Source organism: Abrus precatorius, unplaced genomic scaffold, assembly GCF_003935025.1.
Source record: "Abrus precatorius isolate BTA unplaced genomic scaffold, Abrus_2018 Scaffold4, whole genome shotgun sequence".
NCBI classification, from domain to species: domain Eukaryota; kingdom Viridiplantae; phylum Streptophyta; class Magnoliopsida; order Fabales; family Fabaceae; genus Abrus; species Abrus precatorius.
In genome coordinates, this window is record NW_020874384.1 from 4,621,493 (window position 1) to 4,643,112 (window position 21,620).

The 21,620-nt window shown below is 34.9% G+C and overlaps 2 protein-coding genes across 4 annotated transcripts; one reads left to right on the forward strand and one right to left on the reverse strand.

Annotated features, from left to right (window-relative positions):
• Positions 1–1,638: 1,638 nt before the first annotated feature.
• On the forward strand, positions 1,639–3,317 carry LOC113865261 (lysM and putative peptidoglycan-binding domain-containing protein 1-like). The gene is made up of 3 exons (XM_027499696.1): positions 1,639–1,863; positions 2,304–2,410; positions 2,865–3,317. The coding sequence occupies exons 1-3, from the start codon at positions 1,639–1,641 to the stop codon at positions 3,280–3,282; spliced, it is 750 nt and encodes a 249-aa protein (XP_027355497.1). The 3' UTR covers positions 3,283–3,317.
• LOC113865373 (ENHANCER OF AG-4 protein 2) lies at positions 1,903–21,620 on the reverse strand. Of its 3 annotated transcripts, XR_003504985.1 has the most exons (15): positions 21,151–21,620; positions 20,645–20,721; positions 16,946–18,847; positions 16,364–16,862; positions 14,949–15,057; positions 14,694–14,806; positions 13,968–14,155; positions 12,461–13,118; positions 11,886–12,375; positions 11,589–11,681; positions 11,381–11,477; positions 10,591–10,790; positions 6,478–6,585; positions 4,211–4,444; positions 2,701–3,516 (listed from the first exon to the last, which is right to left on the reverse strand). XR_003504985.1 is itself a non-coding variant. In XM_027499867.1 (12 exons), exons 1-11 carry the CDS (start codon positions 21,259–21,261, stop codon positions 11,407–11,409), a joined length of 4,311 nt encoding a protein of 1,436 aa, XP_027355668.1. In that variant the 5' UTR covers positions 21,262–21,620; the 3' UTR covers positions 10,384–10,790; positions 11,381–11,406. The 3 variants fall into 3 exon arrangements, 1 of the variants encoding a protein (XP_027355668.1); XR_003504984.1 differs by having other exon boundaries at positions 1,903–4,444; XM_027499867.1 differs by lacking the exons at positions 2,701–3,516; positions 4,211–4,444; positions 6,478–6,585 and having other exon boundaries at positions 10,384–10,790.

Genomic DNA, 21,620 nt, shown 5'->3' on the forward strand with positions numbered 1-21,620 from the left:
AAATTTTACTATTATTAGCTGAGTCTTAAAAGTTGAGATTAAAAAAATTCATAAATTATATTTTTTAATTGTTGATATAATCATTTAAATTCTTTACTATTTAATTCTTTTGTGCATTTTTATGTTATATTACATCTTGTATAATATAATTTTAATGATTTTGCATCTTTAAACTTGTACACAATTATGCAAAATTTGTATATTGATGTATTCTTTAATTTTTCTTTTTATATTACATTAATAATAATTAATATTTTATCAATATTTTATTATTAATAGGATTTATATAATATACAATATATTGTTATTATTGACTTATAATATAGTCATGATTTATCATTATATGTGATTGTTTTCATTGTAAAGAGAAAAAAGAAGAAGAACAAATCGAGTAATAATCTAATACTAATTTAAGACATACTCAAGAAAATAGACTTTTTACGTAAAAGTAAAAATATAAAGAAATAGATATGTTTAGATATTTTTTTTATATAGATAAAAGAACTAATCCATAAAGGAAGCATTTTAAAAAAAGAATAGCCGATACAATAAGAATTATATTTGAGTATCCTATCGATATTAGATTTTTAATAACATGGTTATGCATATTATATTATTATTATAATTATATTTCTTATTTATTATGATTTGAGACCCTTAACGAGATTGTAATAAATAAGAAACTTGTGTGATGATCATATTTAGTTGTGTATACATGATTAATTAATTTTCTAATTACGTAATAACTTGTGCATATTAAATGATTCTTTAATCTTTCATGCTACTAGTTGCAATGTCCGTGTATGAAAACATTAATTGAGACTCATTATAAAATTAGAAAGAATCTCTTAATCTATGTCTCATTATTGACAATATCAACATAAGGCGCCGACTATTATCGCTGAGTTCTACTGATTATCACAATCGATAAAAATGAGATAACTCAAATTGAGTATGTCTAAAATTGTAATGAATAAAATCATTAAGCAAAGCATTAAGAAGAACAATAAAATTTTTCTAAATTCTGAGGGTGGCAAATTCAAGACTTAGATCAAACCACAAGTGTTGGGAGGAACATCAAGTATATTAGATTCAAAGCAAGGTTTAGGATTATCAACGTGATTTAAATCTTCAAAGGCCATAAATCGAGTAGATTGATTTTTATTTTAGGTAATATCCAACATTTGTTTTAAATAGAAAACCGTTCACACACTAATGTAACAAAAGATTCATTGCAAAACGTTCCCGATGCCGGAAAAAAATTGTATATTACTATTTTTAAATGTTTTGCTGGCAATCTGGCTGATATTTATTTATATTTCTAATAATTAATTATTCATTTTTAGTCATAATTTATATTAATACAACGAGCTTAAGGCGTTTGAGTAATTTTGTTTGAAATGAGGGAAAATGGGTGAAGGAAAGCTTCGTTTTTAACGGGAAAAAACGGTGATCAGAATTGATGAAAAGAGATCATAGAACATTAATAATTTCTTCAATCCCATGCAACCGCAAGATTACCATTTTTTTTACAGACCTGTTCTCTCAACCATATTTGTCATTTCAAGCTTCAAATTTTACATTGCAATCCGATTTCTTTGTGGACCAAAGACAAACCCGTTTGATTTCACGTTTCAAATGGATTTGCGATTGATGGAAATGACTAGGTGGAAAGAGCATAATGAAAATCACCATCAGTTTGTGTATAATTATAATGGAAACGTACCCAGTAGAGGGTATAGCCAAATGATGATGTCATCTTCTGTATCATCATCATCATCTCCTTCAACAGTTGCATACATTCAGCACCCTATTTCAAAGTTGGACACGCTAGCTGGCATCGCAATCAAATATGGTGTTGAGGTACTTCTTTTTTGTCTTTTTTTCTCAATTTCGGTTATTTAGGAATTTGATGACGAAACCGTGATGTTAATCAAGTTCTGCGTTGCTTGTGCTTATCATATAGCATAGGCGGATGCACTCATGCACCCTCTTTCTAACCCTTTGTTATATTTTTGGTGGAAAAGGTATAATCAATAGAGATCGATATCGGAAAGTTTTCTCTTATGCCAACCATTCTTTTATGATTTGAAATGGTTTTGAAACCTTTATTGTGTGTAATCTTTACACCCAAGATGCTTTCTTTGATAGTTTGATTATTTGGCTCCATCATAATATCATTATTGGTTGAACCATTCCTCTACCACTTCGTATACGAGAGAAAAAAAAGTTGTGCTGAATTTGGAAATTTCTCTTAATTTGAGTTATATTGAAGTTGCAATTTCTGCTTTGGAAAATTGTAGGTTGCGGAGATAAAAAAGATGAATGGATTAGTTACTGAAAGTCAAATGTTTGCTCTTAAGATTCTCCACATTCCACCACATGGAAGGCACCCTCCGTCTACTACAGGGTACGTTTATTCAATTCAGGAACAGTATTAAGTACAACGAGTTGATCACTTAACCTTTTTGGTTGGTTAGTATTCATAAATTCAAAAGGTGTATTTTGTATGCCAAAAAGGGGAAACATACCTTAATGGGGGCTATCTGTTAGGAGTTTAATAGTTTAATCATTCTTTAACAAGAATTTAAAGTTCATGGCGTGCCTGCTTCAGATTGAATCCTCTGGAATTCGTAATTACTATAACAGTATGTCATTTTGGCCATTTTGTATGATATTCTGTACCATCTAGATAATTTCAGAGCCATTTTCTTTAATATAAATATTAATCAGGCATATAAATTTGACTATTAGCTTTATTGTATACTCAATACAGATTTTCTTTCAATATCATTACTTGAGTTGAGTGATTTCATGTTAATTTTACATCTAATCACTGATGGGCATCAAAATTTTCCCTTCAGACAAGATAACCCCGACCACAGTCCAACTGATAATGCACGCGGTGAACCGCTTGAATCATTCCAGTCCCTGAGAAGGAAGTCCTCCGAGCAGAAACTCTCCCCAGCCATTAGTTCTTTACAGAATTACTACGGAACTAAACCAACAATGAAGAAATCCATATCTGAAATATTCGACCTGGCAGAGAAAGGAAAAGGAGCTTCTAATTCTTCAGAAAATGGTTCATTTTACTGTAGCAACTCACTAAAGTCCAACCGATCTCTGAGTCGTTACCATAAATCTGAGGTTAACCTTAAGGCTATTCCAGAGTTGATCTTGAAGCATGACAATAGCACCAATGGTGGGTTTTCAGCAAGATCGGCAAAGGGCCTAGCTCAGAGGCAGAAAGCTGGTAGCCGACTTTCGTTGACAACTGACTAGAATCAGGGGGTTTTAACACAGGTGCCAATGATTATGACGATGATTTTCTAAATGATGGGCCACCTGGGGTAAGAAAATCATTCAGCTCTTCATGTTCACAAGATCGAGATCATCCATCCGGCCATCCCCAAGTTGGAGGAGTACCAAAGTACAAAAACCCTTTTACCGGTCGAAGAAATGATTGAAGACGCACTTGATTAGAGTATGTAGTTATCAGACCAATTTTGATCCCATCTGTCAGGTTCTCAAATCATTGGCCGCAACACCAGTGGGTTGATTTGAGGTCAAACAATGTTAGAAAAAATAAATAAATAAAAAATACACTTATTAATCTGTGAGCAGGGACCCTGTGTGTGTTTGTGTAGCAGATAACTTCAGGAAATTTTCTACTCGGTTTGTTTTGCATGTTCCTCTGGCTGAGATTAGTAAAAGAATCTTTGGTAATCGTTCCGAAACGGGATATAAATAGATGACCCAATTATTACTGAATAAGCACCGGAAAGGCTTCAATATGATAGCTTAATAATTGTAAACTATATTCTGACTAATCAGAAAGCTTTTAATTTTTTATTTGAAGTTTCTAAATTCTTTCACAAGCTTTGCCAATGGGATGGAATTACTAAATGATAATTATTAAATATAAAAACGCTATATATTGTTCATGGTTTCCACGGTCTCAATGATCAATAACATTTTGAACGCAGTTTTTATTGATAGTAATGCTATAGGAACTTTCTAAAGATAAAAACACATTATAATTTGGAAAGAAATAAGACTTGTATTAACTGAAGAATAAAAAAAATCAAATTGAACAGATATAATGAATCATTAACGCGGAAAATAAATTGAAAAAAAGTACAGTACAGTACCGTAGTGCACTGTTTTTTGCAAGCTATTCAGAAATTATTTTAAATTTAGATATTTTTACCGTAATTTTTTAAAGTGTCAGCCCCTTGTTCTTGTCAATGAGTCCCATCTCCCAAATAGACGTTTTGTTCGGCAAAATTGGGATCCCAGCCTAGCATTTTCCATAACACCCTCTCAACAAAAGTTCAGAGTCTAAACTTGATAGCTGTGATTCCATTATTCATAAAACACTCTTCATTGGTCCTCTCTTTTCTGTGGTGTGCATTTCAAACCATCCCGTTGGAGATGCAATTTTCTGCAGTCGTTTTGCAAATAATGGCCACTAGTTAACCTTTCACATAAAACTATAAAACGAATTTCGTATTACATTCCTAAAGAAATAAAACGAGTCTTAGGGTAACTACTATTTTAATCATACACAAAATGCCGATAACTAATTATGCAGCCTACTAAATTATATACATTTTGTTCAACGATATTATTCTAGTAAACGAAAACAACATGCTAATATATTAGTCAATCAATTACACTGTAGAAGTATAGAAGATGTAAGTCTTTTTTTTTTTTTTTGTCAACATAGAAGATGTAAATCTAAAGTGCATTTTGAAAGGGTATCTAAATTAAATATTTTTTGCCCAAACTTATGAGTGAAAAATAATCCTCCGTCTTAACTTTTTGCATCGGTAAAGAATCTCTTATCACCACGGGTTAAACCTCTTGAATAAACTTCTAATACTCAAACCTGGTTATGACTCGAACAAGTACCTAACTTGTAAAATTTCAATGACTATGGTTGGTATTTTACATTTAATAGGTCGAAAAAAGTACTATTTACACTAGTACATCCCAGGAAACAATTTTAAAATGATTCGAGTGGTGTACGATTGAGAATTAGCACCCTAACCCCATCCTTCCAGTTGGCTTCACTTCTGCAAATAAAAAATTATGCTTATCCCAAGCACAACACAATTTGGTAATCCTTTCAGATAAGACGAATTGGTGGGCCAGACAATAATTGAGTTCTACATAATGTCAACTACCAAACAGGCAAATGAAAATGTAAATAAAATAAAAATAAAGAATAAAACAAGCATGAGCTATTGTGAAGGTGCATGATGTAAGGATTTAACATTACAGTTCACAAAACAGAAAAAACAAAAAAAAAAGTTAAACCAAAAAAAGAGGATAGTCAAAATCGATTCCAACCAAGTAAAATGAATCATTATAAAGCTAATGACGGTATTGAATATTGTGGACACAAGAATATGCAAAAGAGTTGAGGTCTCATGGACAACAAAATATCTGCCTACTTTCCTATCCATGATAGAAAAAAGTGAAACACTACCGTGAATTTGGCGAAATTAAAATTTGTCATGGCAACAGCTCATGCACCCTAAAACATGTAAAGAATACACTCAAGAACATATAAAGTCAAAATGCCAAATTTCAAAGTCACATTAGAGTATGTTTCAGTTCATTTACAACCATGAAAAGAAGCACAAATCAAGTCCAATATCATGCATCGAGTACAGTATCTTTCAGTGTCAGAACTTTAGGTTTGAAATTATGCTGATTGGTTACAAACTAATAGAAAACTTCCATACTACAACAACAACAATAGCCTTATTCCATAAGGTAAGGTTAGTTACATGGATTGCATGGCCTTACTGAATTCGGTCAAAAACCAAATTTTTGTAGATATTATTCAACATGAGGCCCCTTTCAATAATTTCCTCTAAAACTTTCAAACTTGAATGTATACCAAAATATGCAGCACATCCTTACTTCTTTCCCTTCATAGGATGTATAACAACATAAAAGAGACAATCAATCCCATACTGATAGAAAGACAAAATCCAAAGCATTTCTACTCAAATATCTATTACTAGCATGTGTCACTAAATACATCAATTGAAGACAGCATGATGAACAGACAATTGAAGTCAATGTGAAGTGGAAATTGTCTGATCAGGTGTTTCAAATGAAAGACATCATGGAAAACACAAACAAAAGCATCAAATAATATTCAAATGCTTTATCATGATAAAATTTATAAGACAAAATTTAATCTTTCAACTTTCTTCTTAAGAATTCTGAAAAGCTTCATACTCAAATTGCATGGAGGATGCATGCATTGCATGAGACAGTAAAACAACCCAGAGATTGTAATGTAGTAAATGCTAAACCTATCATAAAAGAGTAACTGGAGTTGTCAAAAAATCCACTCAAACTCTGTTTATAACTATGGATGCCCTAGCATAGTAACTTTAGTTGGTAAAATACATAACTAAATCATTGTCTATTCTGAAATTGCACAACAATAGTTACCTCAATGATCAGCAGTCCTTGTATGTGAAGTTTGACCGTAATCTTTGTTCAGTTATCACATTCTAAACATGAGAAAATGATCATCACCTTCTTTTGTTTTGCCAAAACCTGAAATAGCCAAGTTATTCAGAATTCCTATTCAGCAATATTGAAAGGTCAACAGACAAATCATTATGTGAGCTTGTACTCAAAAGATGACTAAAAATAGTTAAAAAATATAACACAAGCCAACATTGAAATTAGGTTAACTCCATGCTCTTGCTAGATAGAAAAATTAATTCTTTGCTGCAATTTATTGTGCACCGGCACTGCGGGTCAAATCATGAAAAAGGAGAACTTAACAACAAACAAGCAGGTTGAAGAACTTACACTAATGATAACAGAAAGGACCGAACTTGTCTTGGTTTTTAGGTGCTATTCTTACTCTTTACCAATTAAAATTAAAAGTTTTATTTTAGTAAAAAGTTACCATTTAATGTTATTGCAAATTACAAAAAAAAATTAAAAAAAAAATATAGTTTTGATTCGCAAACAGCATCTAAGGAACTACACCTAAGTTTTGTCCTAACAAGAACTCCATAGTATCATTGGTACATAAATAAAAGTTTCACAAATAAGGCCAACTTTTCTAATTTTGTAAAAAAGCTCATGCATTCTTTTATATAAAAATAAATGCATAAATAGCTTATGAAGTTGCCCCACAAACATTCTTTTAGAAGCAACTTGTGTTTTTTTTTTTACTTCAGTCACACAATTTAGAAAAATAAACTTAACAGGACTGCAAGGACATCACCTATTTGTCATTAAACTCAGAAACAACATTTAAAGAGCATTATATACAAACATTGGATAATTATTCTAACCATTGTGGCATTGTACAATCAGACAAAAGGATTGAAGCTCAACAGCAACATTATTTATGGTGCTTAAATATTATTGAATGAATGAAACTTGATACAAGCAACAGACTCTATTATTTAGTGCTTAACAGACTACAGCGGCTAATACTGACAGCTATCAGTTAGTTACAACAAAAAGCTAATTTCACTAACAATCAATTCAGAGACAAGCTACGCTCTAGCACCACGCAAGAATGTTGCAGAATTGTCACACCCATTCTAGTACAATTGTAGCCTCAAAAAATTTCTATGGACCTTTATTACAAGGTGATAGCTCATGTCACTTGGAATACTGCAAATGTTTACAGACAGGTACATTTCAGCAAGGTTGGGATGGAGGAGAGGTGTTGGATCGTAGGAGCAGTGAATCATAACATGACTAGTAAGAGTCAACTAAAATGCTGAATTATATTTAAACACATGTATACATGGATAAAAAACAGAATAAAGAAGAAATATAGCCCTTAAACCACAACAAACATTTAATAAAACATATACTAAAGATCCATAAGGTCTTAAATACAACTCAAAAGTCATCATAAGTCACACAACGTAAGTTTTTGACTAAACAAGAAAAGCATAAAATTAAACAGTACAACAACATCGTAGGTATATTCCAGCAAACATCCAAACACTTTTTTTTGCAAGAACAGCAACCCTTAAACCCACAAAACAACTGCACACAGCAACAGGAGAACTGGAGAAGAAAAGTGAAGGAAAAGAAAGCAAGTGCAGCAGCACAGCAACCCAAAGATAGAAATAAGTAACTCAAACCCTAATCCAGTAACAAAACTGAGCAGAAGATGCTTAGAGAATGTCAAATGTGAGGAGGAACCAAGGCAGGGAGAGTCCAACATTTTTTTCTGGCTGGGTCGATAGTTTAGGGTTCACAAAGTGTTAAAAATGGGCTTTTTAAGAGAAACGGGTCACATGACCCAACCTGCAGGTGGAGCTTAATCCAGCGCATTTTTGGTGCACCATTTCAATGGTCGGTAGCGATGATCCAGTCTGATCCAAGCAGTTTTGCGAGTAGCTGTGGTGTGCAACTCACTGGGTAAGCTGCAACACGTTGAATTGCATGCACAATTTTTACAACCATGCAAGCAAATTTCATAATTATGTTTCTCCAAATTCCAAACTTCCTATCACATCACATCCAAACCAAAGTCCCTTATCAGCATTCTTTTAATCCATATTTCTTTTAATAAAATGGGGAAAAATATCAAAGAGAAAAGAAAAATAGGTCAAGTAAAAAGAGCATGCAATAACCCAAATGCAAAAATATTAGAAGTAAATAATGAGCTTGAGGCACAGATTTTTTTATAAAAAGGGTGCAATTCTGCATATACCAGATGGAAACTCAACATTGCATAATAGAACACTAAAGACAATAAACACCAAAACACCTCAAAAATTTGCTGCCCAACAATGCAAAAGAAATCAGTCCACTCCCAAATAACCCTTACACAAGAAAACACATGAAGTGTAATACTATGAAATTGTAACATGTCATTGGTTAATTCTGGCATGTACAAAATGTGAGGAAAAATATTTCACTCTATGAGGTGTTTAAATTTCTGAATGGGCATTAATCAAGGAAGGAGAATGAGTATCAAAACTAATACCATAACTTACATAAAAAACACTCAAGAAAAACAAGAATACAAATTATCCCCTCTAATAAATGAAGAAAATGTCAAGTCAAATGAAGATTGAAGGCATTATATTAGTCTCTATATCTATTATTAAAATTCCAGAAAAAGTGAAAATAAATTTTGAATGGGTGAACTGAGAGAAAATAAAGTTTATACTTGCCACATCTAATTTCTCCAAATCTTCCACCAGTCTACACTTGCTTGTGACATTTTCAGTGTTGATAACTTCAAAAATGTGCTAGTGCTTAATAGGTTAGTCGCAATCAAAGTTAAAATAGCCAAAAGGATATGTGGGAAGAATAGTGTACAAGGAGCACATAACAAAAAAAAAAAAAAAAGAGGATACGAGGCAAGGAGAACCCTTCAATCAATAGAATTGAAAAGAATTCCAACTTAGCATTTTGATAGAAAAAAAAAGTGTTGAAAATAATTGCAACTCTTGAAATCAATCCATATAAAGATGCCAGTGAAAAAGCACTTTGCTTCAAGGGCTTAGATTTGATTTCAACTACTTGCAATGACCCTTAGCAGGAAATCTATACACAACAGTGAAAGCTCTCATTGAGACTAGTGGAATGCTTTGGTACCTTGGAATGGCGGTAGCCTCCTCATACCTATACTACCACCAAACCCAAAAAACATAAAAACCCAACAATATGCTAATTTAATGTCCATAGACAACAAAACAAGTTATTCAGTTCACCCCATGCTTCGTTGCCAACTAAATAAAGAATTATGTAAGATTAAGAGAATGAAAAAATCAGAAACAGAAAAAATACATATGCATAGTCCTTGAACAAGAGGAACACCACCATCATAGATTGGATCTGCTCAAGGAAATGAGCGCTACTATAAGCAGCAATCTGAATATAATGTAACAAGGCAACCAACTAAATATGAATAAAATTCAAACAAATATGACATCTATGTCACTCACTTTGAAAGCATGCATTTGTCCATACAGCGATAATTTCATTTCATGAATACAATCTTCAACTGAAAGGGGTTAAACATGGGCACACACGTGCAGAAATTTAACAATTCTCACCCCAAAACATAATTATAAATAGGTTAAAAAATAAAGGAAATGTTAAAGAATTCATACAAAGGGTTGAAGACCATTTCACACTAAATTCACAAAACCAGTAGGACCCAAATCTAAATATGCATAAATTTAAAGGTGAACATATTGAGTTATCAGTTTCAAAGTTATTTCTCTGTAATTCACAATCAAAGGGATAAAGCTAGGACAATATTTTCCAAAAAAAAATTATAAATAATGATAAAGATTAGAGGCTGGCTGGTACCCAAAGATAATTAATAACCAAAGAACTACAAACTGACTTCATATACGGAGAAAGGTTATAACTTGAAGACATTCAAGTCATGACCTGCTATTATTTATTAAAAACGTAAACAGGGAAAAAAATAAAATTAGAAAAAAAGCCTAAATGAAAAAATTAGCAATCATTTATTGTAGTTAAAATTGAGTCCTTGAAACAGCTTTCTATATAGATATTATGTAATAATTACAAGGGATGGGAAACAGATAAACTAACCAAGTCAAAAACATGGGCCTAAACTTGGAAGCAAATGTTCCTGGGATACATTGTCAGGAAAAATTACAATATACACAATCCTGTCAAAAGCCTCCACAAGTTCTCAAAATTTTCTTCACAGGTAAGTTGTATGTACTACACAGGTGAATCTAACTTTGGGGCACAATTTAACCTTGCATGTTGATCCACCAGCAACATCACTGAAAGATAACAGCAATCACAAATCAGTATTACGGGAAAAGGAACCCCAACTACAAGTTTTTTCTTTTTATGATTTAAATAAGTTAACAACAAAGAGGGAAAATATAAGGGGACAAAAGGAGTAAGATAAAAGAAAGAAGTTATCATTCTCCTCCAGTCAAAGATATCAAAGCTGTCCAAATACACACACAGTTGGAAGAATTTCCAAAAGATGATAAACCCCAAAAAATTATTTGGCAGTTGGTCAATTTTTCAATGCAAAGCCAAGACCACCCAACATCACAACTTTCAAACGAGTCTTTAAAAGCACAGGATTTCATTTGATGATAAATAATTCTAATCCTACTAATCACCAAATAAAGGAACAATTGGATTTTAATGTTCCAAACACAAAGTGACTGCATTTGCATTTCTATTAAACAATTTCTTTATTATGTATGGGAAATTCATGCCCATGTCAATAAGACACAAGCCAAAAATCAAACAATCACGTATTGTATACCTTATAGTTCAGCCAAACAGTAAAACCATTATTGAAGAAAGCAAATCCTCCCAAAACACAAAATGGGATTGAAAAAACTGTGCTTACTATTAATAAGAAGACTCCAACCAACTTCAAGTGGGTCTCCAACAATTAACAGCAGGAATGTCTGGTCTACAGGGCATCATCTGAGGAACACCATGTCCTGAAGAAGGAAACAATGAGTTTGATCATATTCAATAAATGTAGCATCTTAATAATTAGAAAATCAAAGGAGGTAAAACAGAACTGAATACATGAGGGTAGCAAAAGTCACCTGATATTGGAGCAACAGGTAGGTTGCTTGACATTGCTCGCTGAAAACCCACAGTGCTTACTGGTGGTCTTTCAAGTGGTGGACGAAAATGACCTTCACCATAATCAAAACAAAATGTTTACAAACATTTAAATTTCTCTTGCAAACAATATAAAATACCAATAACATTAGTTAAACTACAAAGCTTTCACTTGTATTGTATCAACAATGATATCAGTGAACAGATGGATGAGAATATAAACAAACCATATTTTAATTTAATAAACATTTGAACTGAAGCCAAATAGATTCACACACCTTCTTGCCCATAGGGTGGCCCAGGACATGAAGGATTCCTCCCTATCCATACACCATGTTGATTGTTTGTTTTAAATTCACTTGATGACATTCTCCATTGCTCATCAGTAATAAATGGTCTCCGGCCATCTGGAAGGGATGGTAAAGGGAAGGGGGGATGGAATGAATGTGGAAGATGTTGCTGAACTGAAGGATTTGGATATGAGTACTGATTTGATGGATTTTGGGGTGGGGCAGGATGTGGATGTCTCTGAGCAAATGGGTTACCCTGCTGAAATTGATGGTTAGCTTGAGGAACCTGAGAATTTAGATACATATCATTCTGTCCATATTCTAATTGCCTTGAATGGTTAAAACCAGATGGTTCCTGGGAGCTGCAGCCTGCCGTTGGGGCAAAGGCAGATGGCTGAAGAAATACGTCATTCTTGACAACTGGATTACTGTGACCTCCAGGAAAAGAATTTCCAGCTACTGGAACTATTTGGTTACCCTGCACAGATCACCACATTTGTTGAAATCAGCAATTTGAACAAATCCTTAACAAACAAGCAATATCAAAAGAAAGGCAGTCTCACACTAGCAGTGCCACCAAAGTCATGAGGTACGTTCTGCTGACACCCCAACTGTGGAGACGACTGATGCGACGACTGAGGTGGCATTAGTGACTGGGAGAAAAGTGAAGGCCGAGCTGATCCAGATGATTGAGGGACCAATGACACTGGAGGAGCTGAGGGTGGTAAAGGAGGAGGTGGAGGTTGCAACATTGGGGGTGGCGGGGGTGGTGGCGGAGATGGAGATAATGGAGGAGGAGGTGGTGGAGGTGAAGAAGGCAAAGGTGGGGGTGGAGGAGGTGAATCAAGTGGCAAAGGAGGAGAACCCTCCGGAGTAGCTGGCATCTCTTCTGAAATGTTTGAAGTTGGATCTAAATTCCTATCTGAGCTCTGAAGATGCAAATCAATTTCATCAGCACTGTTCAAAAATACAGGAGTTTCATCCTTTGGATGTCCGGAAACATCTTCCATTTCCAGCTCACCATCCACATCCTTTAAAATACAATGGCGCTTGTCATTTGGGGTAACTGTAGAAGTTTCAGATTCGCCAAGGGTGTGGGGGGGATCTACTGGAGACGCATCATATGTTTCCTTACAAGAATTGATTAGTAAATCATCTTCATCTTCATCTTCTTCAAATGCATGTGAAGATAAAAATCCATCCAGCTGAAATGTAGCATTACTGATATACAATATCCAGGAATATAACATGAATCAGAAATAGAAATAACTTTTCAAAGCAAATAGAATGGCAAGTGAACATGAATCAACAAATGGGCAGTAATGCTTTTTATACATAATCAAAATTCCAGCCAACTAAAATCTGCACATGCAAACCATGACCAAATTTAAACAAAAAAAGGGAAAAAAGAAACGTATAAATTTTCCATTTCCTAATCATATGATAATCCCTAACTCAGATTGTATGATTCATTTTACATTCAATACAATATATAGCAGCCAATATGAAAAAATTTATGTCCCATGGCATTATGAACATGTGTGAATGTCAATTAAATTATTTTCTTAGTAATGTTTTAATATCTTGTTAACAATTCTATTCTAGATATTGCTCAAAAGTAAGATGAGTACAATAGTTCAACTTAAGCCCGCAAAAAAAATAAAATAAAAATTAACAAACAAAATATGATTGGAAATCAGCTTAATATAATGCAAGTACTAACTTACAAATTTCTTAACAAGGATTTAAATTTTCTAAAATCTCCTCAAGTTTAACTAAAAGAACTCACGCATTTTTAGTTCAATTTTTTGCATTCTTTTAGTTTATTGACTCCTCTTACAAACTATATTCTTTCTGAATAAACAGTTACACCCTACTGTCAAACACATTGGTGATTCAGTAATTTTTAACCAAATATAAACAGTCTCATTTAATAATTCAGAGTTCACTACCTCTCCAAATGTACAAATATGAACAGAAAAATTGAAAGGAAAACATATGGTGAATGAAAAAGGAAACAAATTTAATACAAGCAGGCAATCTAAAGAATTGATGAAACAAATTTCAGACCTTCCATACTCATCAACAAGCATGCCTTCCATTTCTCTAATTGGATCATCCACAGATCGCTCTGCTCGAGATGGACGTCTAAGAGAAAAGCTAATTGTCATATCATCATTTGAACCTCCAATATCATCCATATAACGGCGAAGAATTGATTCAGGAAAAATTTTCCTCTCAAGCCACAGCCTCAAAACCTGCAATCCACCCAAAATAAAATAAAATAAAAATAAAAACAAACAAATCTGATATCCACCAAACATATACATCTTTCTTATGAAAACAAATCACATTTCACTTTATAGTAGAGCAAAGATTGTAGCCAAAGTCAAGTAGTTGACATTCAAACAACATAATCAGGTAGTGGATGATCTGAGAAAAGGGAGCCATGATGGTTCAATCTTAAAGGTGTGGATTTTAAGAAATCTTGTGGCTTGTGATTGAGTAAAGAGCATCTTAGATAAGACGTTTTATAGAAAGGGATAACTGTACGTGATACTGCATTGGTGCTAGACAGCAAGTTCAAATTCCAATTGCCTCTATTGTTCTGTGAACATGAATATTCAGTCAAGATCCTGGCTGACAATAAGATCTAAGGAAAGGAGATCTACTATTGCTATTTTCAATTTATCTTACAGGATGATGTCTTATCCTCCCCCTAGTACTACTGTGCTTCTTTCCTCCCAATGCAATTCCTTTTGTTGTTATTAACTGTGTAAAAGAAAGAGAGCTGACCTTGAGACACTGGCGACGATTTTCGCGGGCACTAGCTCCTGACGGAGCAGCAGCACCAAGAAGACGTGGCAATGCTGCTTGAACTGAAGGGACATAGGAGGCTCCTGCAATGCCTAAAAACATCCTCTACAATTAGAGTCATTGATGCCATAAAGAGAGGACTACCTAAACTAGCAACTGCAGCAGGGAGAGAGGGGTACAAAAAAATCCAAAATAAATCCTAATAGTAAAGGATTCTCTAATATGTTCACCAACCTTTTTGATTATGTGAGCACTGAGTTATAGAATCAACAAGGAAAAACAAATCCACTTTCCGATGAAAACTAGTTTCATTTTCCAGCTTTCGGATGAGAAGTTCAACAACCTGAAAGTAAGTCCACTATAAGTACAGTAACCATCAAATTAATATAACTGCCAAAATTAGTAGCAAAAGTATAACATATCAGAAATATACTCATATTTCAATCAACAATCACTAAGGAAATATAAATTGAACAAAAAAAATATGCATTTCTTATCTTCTATGGATACTTGATATTCCTACTCCTATAGTATGTATATGACAACTAAAAGTTAATCATCCCAATAATATAAACAAGAAATTAACACAAAAAGCACAAAGTAAACAAATAGTAGTAGTTAAACTCATAGTAGTCAATTCCGGATAGCAATGTGGAATAGTCAACCTCAAAAACACTAAAGTGAATAGCGGGATAACCGCTATTCTAAAAAATTAAAATACACCAAATATAGATTATGATACACATATATATGCTAAAAATTTCAAATTTCAATCGTTTGAAGGGATTCTCAGAAGTCAGAACAGAATAGAGAATAAAAATAGAACAAAACAAAGTTGTCTCACTGGAAAAAGGCCCAAAAGCAAATAGTCTCGATGGAAAATGTGTGTGCCTTGTCAGAAATGAAGATGACTATAACTTGGCTGGATATAGTGAACAGAGTCAGATTTTGGTTGGAAAGTAGCCCCTAACACAAATGAGTCACGTCATAAATGAGTAGGTGGAGATGAAGAAGATAACCAAAACTTGGCCAAAAAAGGATGTCGGCTATTGTAAAGCTTATTGGACGAAGCAGAAGTTGCCAAAGATGGCGAATGGGAACACTTAGAGTTCAAGAGTATTGAGTTTGAATGATACAATAACATGCAGAAATTGACAATGTAAAGGGGAAGCAAAATGTCAAAATTGCCACCCTTAAAAGCCTTCTAAAGTTAAGAAAACAAGGATAAATTTGACATTTCTGTCTGTGCATCAAATAGCAGCCGCAATTTTCTGCTATGTTGGCCACATTTCATGCCCCTCCAGCCACTACACTGAACCACAAACACTATGCATTTGGAATAGCGGCAGGGAGCCGCTCCACCCCATCATCCGGCAAAAGCGGCTACTATTCACTACTATGGTTAAACTACATCTTATATAATAACACACAATAACATTCCAAGACCTTTATTATCAACAAATTTAAGGTTATCCTTGTGCACTAAAACACAGGGCTGAGCTTACTAGACTGACAATAATACTGTTTAAATACTTTCTTGCAGCAATTCCATCCTTTTAATGGTTCATAGTGCTAGTCAAAAAAATTCAGGGGGAAAGTCATTATCTGATTCATAATATTAAAACTATAAATAATATGATGGAGCAGACCTCGTTGGCTATGCCATACTTGGCACAATCGATGGCAAGACGAGTTGCACGGCCTATACTTTCCTTGGTCCTTGACAAAGTCTCAATCATTCCTTCAAAAGCTTCACGAGCAACAGCAGCCTCAGTACCACCACTCAGTGAGCCTCCTGGCCCCCTTTGCACTGAACCAACTCTTCTCTCCTCAATTTCATCAGCATCAAGTTGATTACGAGAAGCAGAATGATGCTCATTAGTTGGTGGAGAAGCCAATGTTGTGTGCTCATAAACTCCCTGTACATCTGCCTGCACTAAATTGCTAGGGACAGACAGAAATGGCTGAACTGTGGAGGGGCTAGAAGTCTCCCCCTGAAAATTGTGAATGCCAAAAGGAAGACATTGAGAATGAGTTTCTCTCCTTTTGGCCAGGGCAGCCGCAATCAGATGCTTCATAGTTTTAGCAGTTTCAGGAGTCCCAGAACCAGTATATATGCTACTTTTCTCTTCCATGCCCATCTCTAATCTGTAATAAAATGAAGAAAATAAATGGGAATATGATCAACAAATAACTCCAGAAGAAACAAGAAAGGCCAAAAGTATATGTACCGATCAACATGTAAAGCATCAGGCTCCTTAAAACCAACCACTGAAGCAGGAACATCAACTGCCTGTGGCAATGTCTTTGGAGTAGTTTTAGAAATTTCTGCAGAAGATGCAAGCTTCTTTTTATGTGTTGCAACTTGATTCTGGGACGAGCTGAGGCTTTGTGAAAATTTAGAAGCCCCGTGATCAGACCTCTTTTGAGTAGCATTACCAGAAACTTTATGTGATGGTTTGGAAGATTTGTTCCGCTCAGCATTTGACTTAGTTACAGCAGACAGAGGTGATTTTACTGGAGAGACAGAGCTTAATTTGGTCACCTTAGAGGGAAACTGTTTAGAATCTAATTTATCTGGACTTTGAGCAACATGCACAGGAATTACATCATCATCTGTCTCTTTCAGAGTCTGCTTAATTGACAGATTGTCATCATGTAATTGAGAAGATGGTTCTTTCAAATGGGTATCCTCAAGTTCACTAGAATTTCTTTGGACCAGCTGAGCAACACCAGACTTCTCCAAGTGTGCACTGTTGCTCTTCTTGACCTCTGAAATAACAACAGATGACTTAATATTTTTTGCAGCCCCTCCATGAACAGGAGTTTTGGGTTCACCATCATCATCATCATCAAAAAGGCAAACAGCTCTACGTTTCCTCTCTACTTGTTTTATCACAAGATTATTTGTATCCCCTTTGAGTCTAAGAGAACTCCTTTCTTTTTTTTCATCAGAAGCAATACTAGCAGAATCAGGCATAACTTTTTTTTCATGGACAGAATCATCAGAAGCTCCAACACCAATTTGAACCCTAGATGGCAAGCTTTTTTCAGTTTTCAAATTTGGTGTAGACTTTTTCAACTCTAATTTTTTAAATGGTTTATCTTCAATACCAGTAGAGCCAGGTGAAGCTCTTTTCAATTCTTTTGAGGCATATCCTAAAGTTGAATCATGTTTAGCATCCGTACGCTTCAACTTCTTGGTAGCACGAACAGATTCATTTGGTCCCACATTATGCTTCGCATAAAGTTGGGACTTTTTCTGCATACATGAGTTTTTGCCATCAGCCTCCCCAGAATCAAACAAGATCTCCTGCAACTCATTTTTTACCTCAAGGCTTGTTTTGACTTTTATCAAGTTGTTATCTTTTTCTCCAGTATTACCATTATTGTCTGATTTAAGAGTATCTGGAGAATCTAATTTAACAGCAAATGCATTTTTCCCTTTTTTCCCAGCTTTCAATGTCTCTCCAGACCTAGAAAGATCACCACAGCCAGTAGAATTTCCCTCCTTCAAAAATGTTCCAGCAGATGATCCACCATCTCTATCCCTATCACCTGCAGCTTCATTTCTCCTCCGTGATCCATTAACAAGTTTTCTTGGTTTGCTCCCATTTGTTAAATCACCATGTCCATTATCATCTTGCCCAAAATCATTAACATTACTAGCACCTTTTAGACTAGATTTGTTAGCATTCTTTTTGGGCTCTGAACCAATGGATAACTTACTTTTGATCACAGGTGATGAAACAGAACTTTCATTTGGATGTTCAGGTACAGAGAGCTTTTCATCTTGGCTATCACTTTCTCCTTTTCTGTGTGAACAGTGCTCCAAATTAGAGCCAACGTTACCCATATTAATGCTATTTTTGTCAGCATTTGATACCACAGCATCAGTGGCATCCTTTAGGTTACCTACTACCCCATCAACAGAAGGAGCCTCTGAACCAATATGAGAATCATCTGTGTCATCTGTCAAACCACTGACCTTCTGTTTCTGTACCTCATCAAACGCTGCACATATTTCCTTCACAGCTTGAGTAAAGTACTTTGTCTTGCCATGAAGCCGAGCAGACAATTTATTTTTAGCCTCACTGGTAAATTCTTGAATATCCGCAGGGGCAACAAAAGCTCTGCCAAGGAAAAGAATATAATGTAGGTGCAATTGTAAGAATAAAAAGCAGGGCATTCTATCTAATGAAAAAGAATAAACATGAAGAACACCAAGCACAAATTATTGGAATAATATCCAACGCAGATAACCTAGGTAACTGGATGAAGGTCAGCAAAATTTCTTTCTTTGAATTAATTGCAAGTTACATAAAGTAACTCTTATCATAGTGGTCAGCAGAAGTGTTAATTTTTAATTTGGGGGATAAAAGGAAGAAAATACAGAAATTATGAAGTAAAAAATCTTGTTATACTTTCCTTTAGAAAAAAGTATAAATAGCAGAGACAGGACTAGAGCAGAGGACAAAACATGACAGAACAACCAAAGACAAGAAAAAGAACCCACAGAACAAATACATTACATAAAAAAATTGTTCAAGCCCATCGCAAGATACAATATCAAAAAATTCAGCTAACACTGAAAAGTCTCCCAGGTTACATGTCCATCATCAAGAGATTTTCTAATTGGCTATTGCAAATCAAGAATTAATATTTAAATACATAAATGTTGGAGATCTATACTACACAGATTTTCGAAAACAATAGTTATAATAAACACAAAACCAACCTTTACCTGTGAGAGTGAGAGAATTGAAATCTCAAGTGTTCCAACAAAGCATAGCATCAAAACTAAATCCCTGAATTTGATTTTCTTATTACTTAAAGAGATTCAATTCTATAATCTGACCATCAAACTTATTTATTATGCATATAACTTTTCTGTCCTCTTCTTTTTGGATACATTCAAGGTCAATGGAAGGTGGTAGGGGGGCCTAAACAGGAGCAAAACCCTAGAACCCTTAAAACTCAACACAGGTAAATGAAATGGTTAAATCTCAAGCCATAAATACCACAATGATTCACTAATTTACACGACCTTTAAACTCAATTGTTGAGGAATAAATTGTTTAATCCTCTCCAACAGTCAAATAATATTTATAGCCACATTAAAGTTCCTCTCTTTCTCTTAAGCCCCATTATCATGAAACTTCATCTAACCTATGTTACAAATATATCATTCCTATGGCTCCACTTGACAGCTTAAGAATTAAGATAGTTGATAACTGATAATTAGGAATAACATGGCACAACCTGGCCACTCCCATTTTTTCAATTGAATATCAGCACAAACTAAAAAATGTCCATGTACATTATCCATGCTTTAAGCTGAAAGGGACCTTGTCAAGGTGGGTGGGTGTGGTAGAGATATAAAACCTTTCTTCAGGCTCCACCCAGCAATTGATCTTTTAAATAAGTTGGCCCTCAATAGATTGCAAAGCCAAGTTTGCACTAGAAGTAATTAATGGAAATAACTGTTTGTATTCGCCAATAAGACAACTAGCATCATCAATCACGAATCGAAACCACAATTATTCTTTATGATAATCATTATCAGTGATTACTACTGCTGTTTACAAGAGATTTACTTAAATATCTATAAGGAAATGCAGACATGGAATCTAGAATTATATAATAACGGATTAATTGGAAGCGTGTTGCTTCAGTTTTGCCGAAAGGGATACAGTTATTTGAATGCAATAATGCACTAGACACATCTAGTGTGTAGTTTTTTAAGTTCAATGTAACCTTCATCAGTTGGTGTGTCCCAGAAAACTCCCCAGAAACAATCAAAAGCCTTCCATTATTAAATGCACTCCAAAACAACTTAGCACCGTTCATCTGGTTACTTGAAAACCTAGCCGTTCACTTACTTTTTAGTTGCATGGCATTACAAGAGAAATCAGGTGAGAGAGGCTTACATTTCTTTAGTACCAAAGAATTGAACAAAATATTTCTTCGGATCAGGGGTTTTCTCCCAATCTTCGGGCCTGCTTATCTGAGAACAGAGATGAAACCAAATCAGTATCCTCAGTACCAATAATAACCGAAAGTTCAATCAACCAACCACCATTAGTTGGAAGCCATACGTCAATGCAGAAACATCATAAAAAGGGACGACAGAAAAAACTTACCTAAAATATTACCAATGTTCAACTAGAAAAATCTGTGCACGCACTAAAAGCAAAGTATATCATTCATTAATAGCATAAAAACCCTCATCTGAACAATTTCCCAAACTAAAGAGAAAACGCATTCTCAACATTCAAAATCAAAGTAAAATAAAAAATAAAAAAAATCTAACAGCAAAATATCCCGAATCAGCAGCGAGACACAGAAATATGCATCGCAAAAGAAAACACAGGTTCGTGAGCGAAACACTAAAAATAAAAGAGAAAGAAGAAAAGTTGAATGAAGAGAGTGAGACCTTAGCAGGCCATGCGGGGAAGCCCTTGACCTTAGCGAGAACGAGATCACCCAAACTCAAGTGCCCATTGGCCTTAGCCTTGTTCGCTCCGCGTCGACGCGCGGGAGCCATGACGGCTCGCGGACGCTACAGAGTGACAGCAATTGGAAAACAACGTCGTGGAAGAAGACAGGGAACGGAAAGGGACGATCAGAAAACCCTAGAGAAATCCCGCGGAAACGCCGCGGGGATCTTGGGCGGGGGTTCAGCGGCGGCGAAGAGAGCGCGGCGAGATGTGGCGAAAGCGGCGAAGAGAGAGAGAAAAAGAAAGTAGAGAGAGAAAGAGAAGGGTGAGAATTGAGAAAGGAAGAGAATCTGAGAGTGAGGGAATTGCAGGGATTGCGATGCGAGGCGGTCGCGGAGAGAGAGAGAGAGAGAGAGAGAGAATAGTTAGATGATTTTGTTTTGGGAGAGAATGGCTTAGGCTTTGG

Coding starts and splice junctions, on each gene's coding strand:
- LOC113865261 (XM_027499696.1), top strand. CDS start 1,639: ATGGATTTGCGATTGATGGAAATGACTAGGTGGAAAGAGCATAATGAA. Junction 1,864..2,303: donor CAATCAAATATGGTGTTGAG/GTACTTCTTTTT, acceptor GGAAAATTGTAG/GTTGCGGAGATAAAAAAGAT. Junction 2,411..2,864: donor CACCCTCCGTCTACTACAGG/GTACGTTTATTC, acceptor TTTTCCCTTCAG/ACAAGATAACCCCGACCACA.
- LOC113865373 (XM_027499867.1), bottom strand. CDS start 21,261: ATGGCTCCCGCGCGTCGACGCGGAGCGAACAAGGCTAAGGCCAATGGG. Junction 20,722..21,150: donor TCCCCGCATGGCCTGCTAAG/GTCTCACTCTCT, acceptor CTCTGTTCTCAG/ATAAGCAGGCCCGAAGATTG. Junction 13,119..13,967: donor CTTGTTGATGAGTATGGAAG/GTCTGAAATTTG, acceptor ATTGTATATCAG/TAATGCTACATTTCAGCTGG.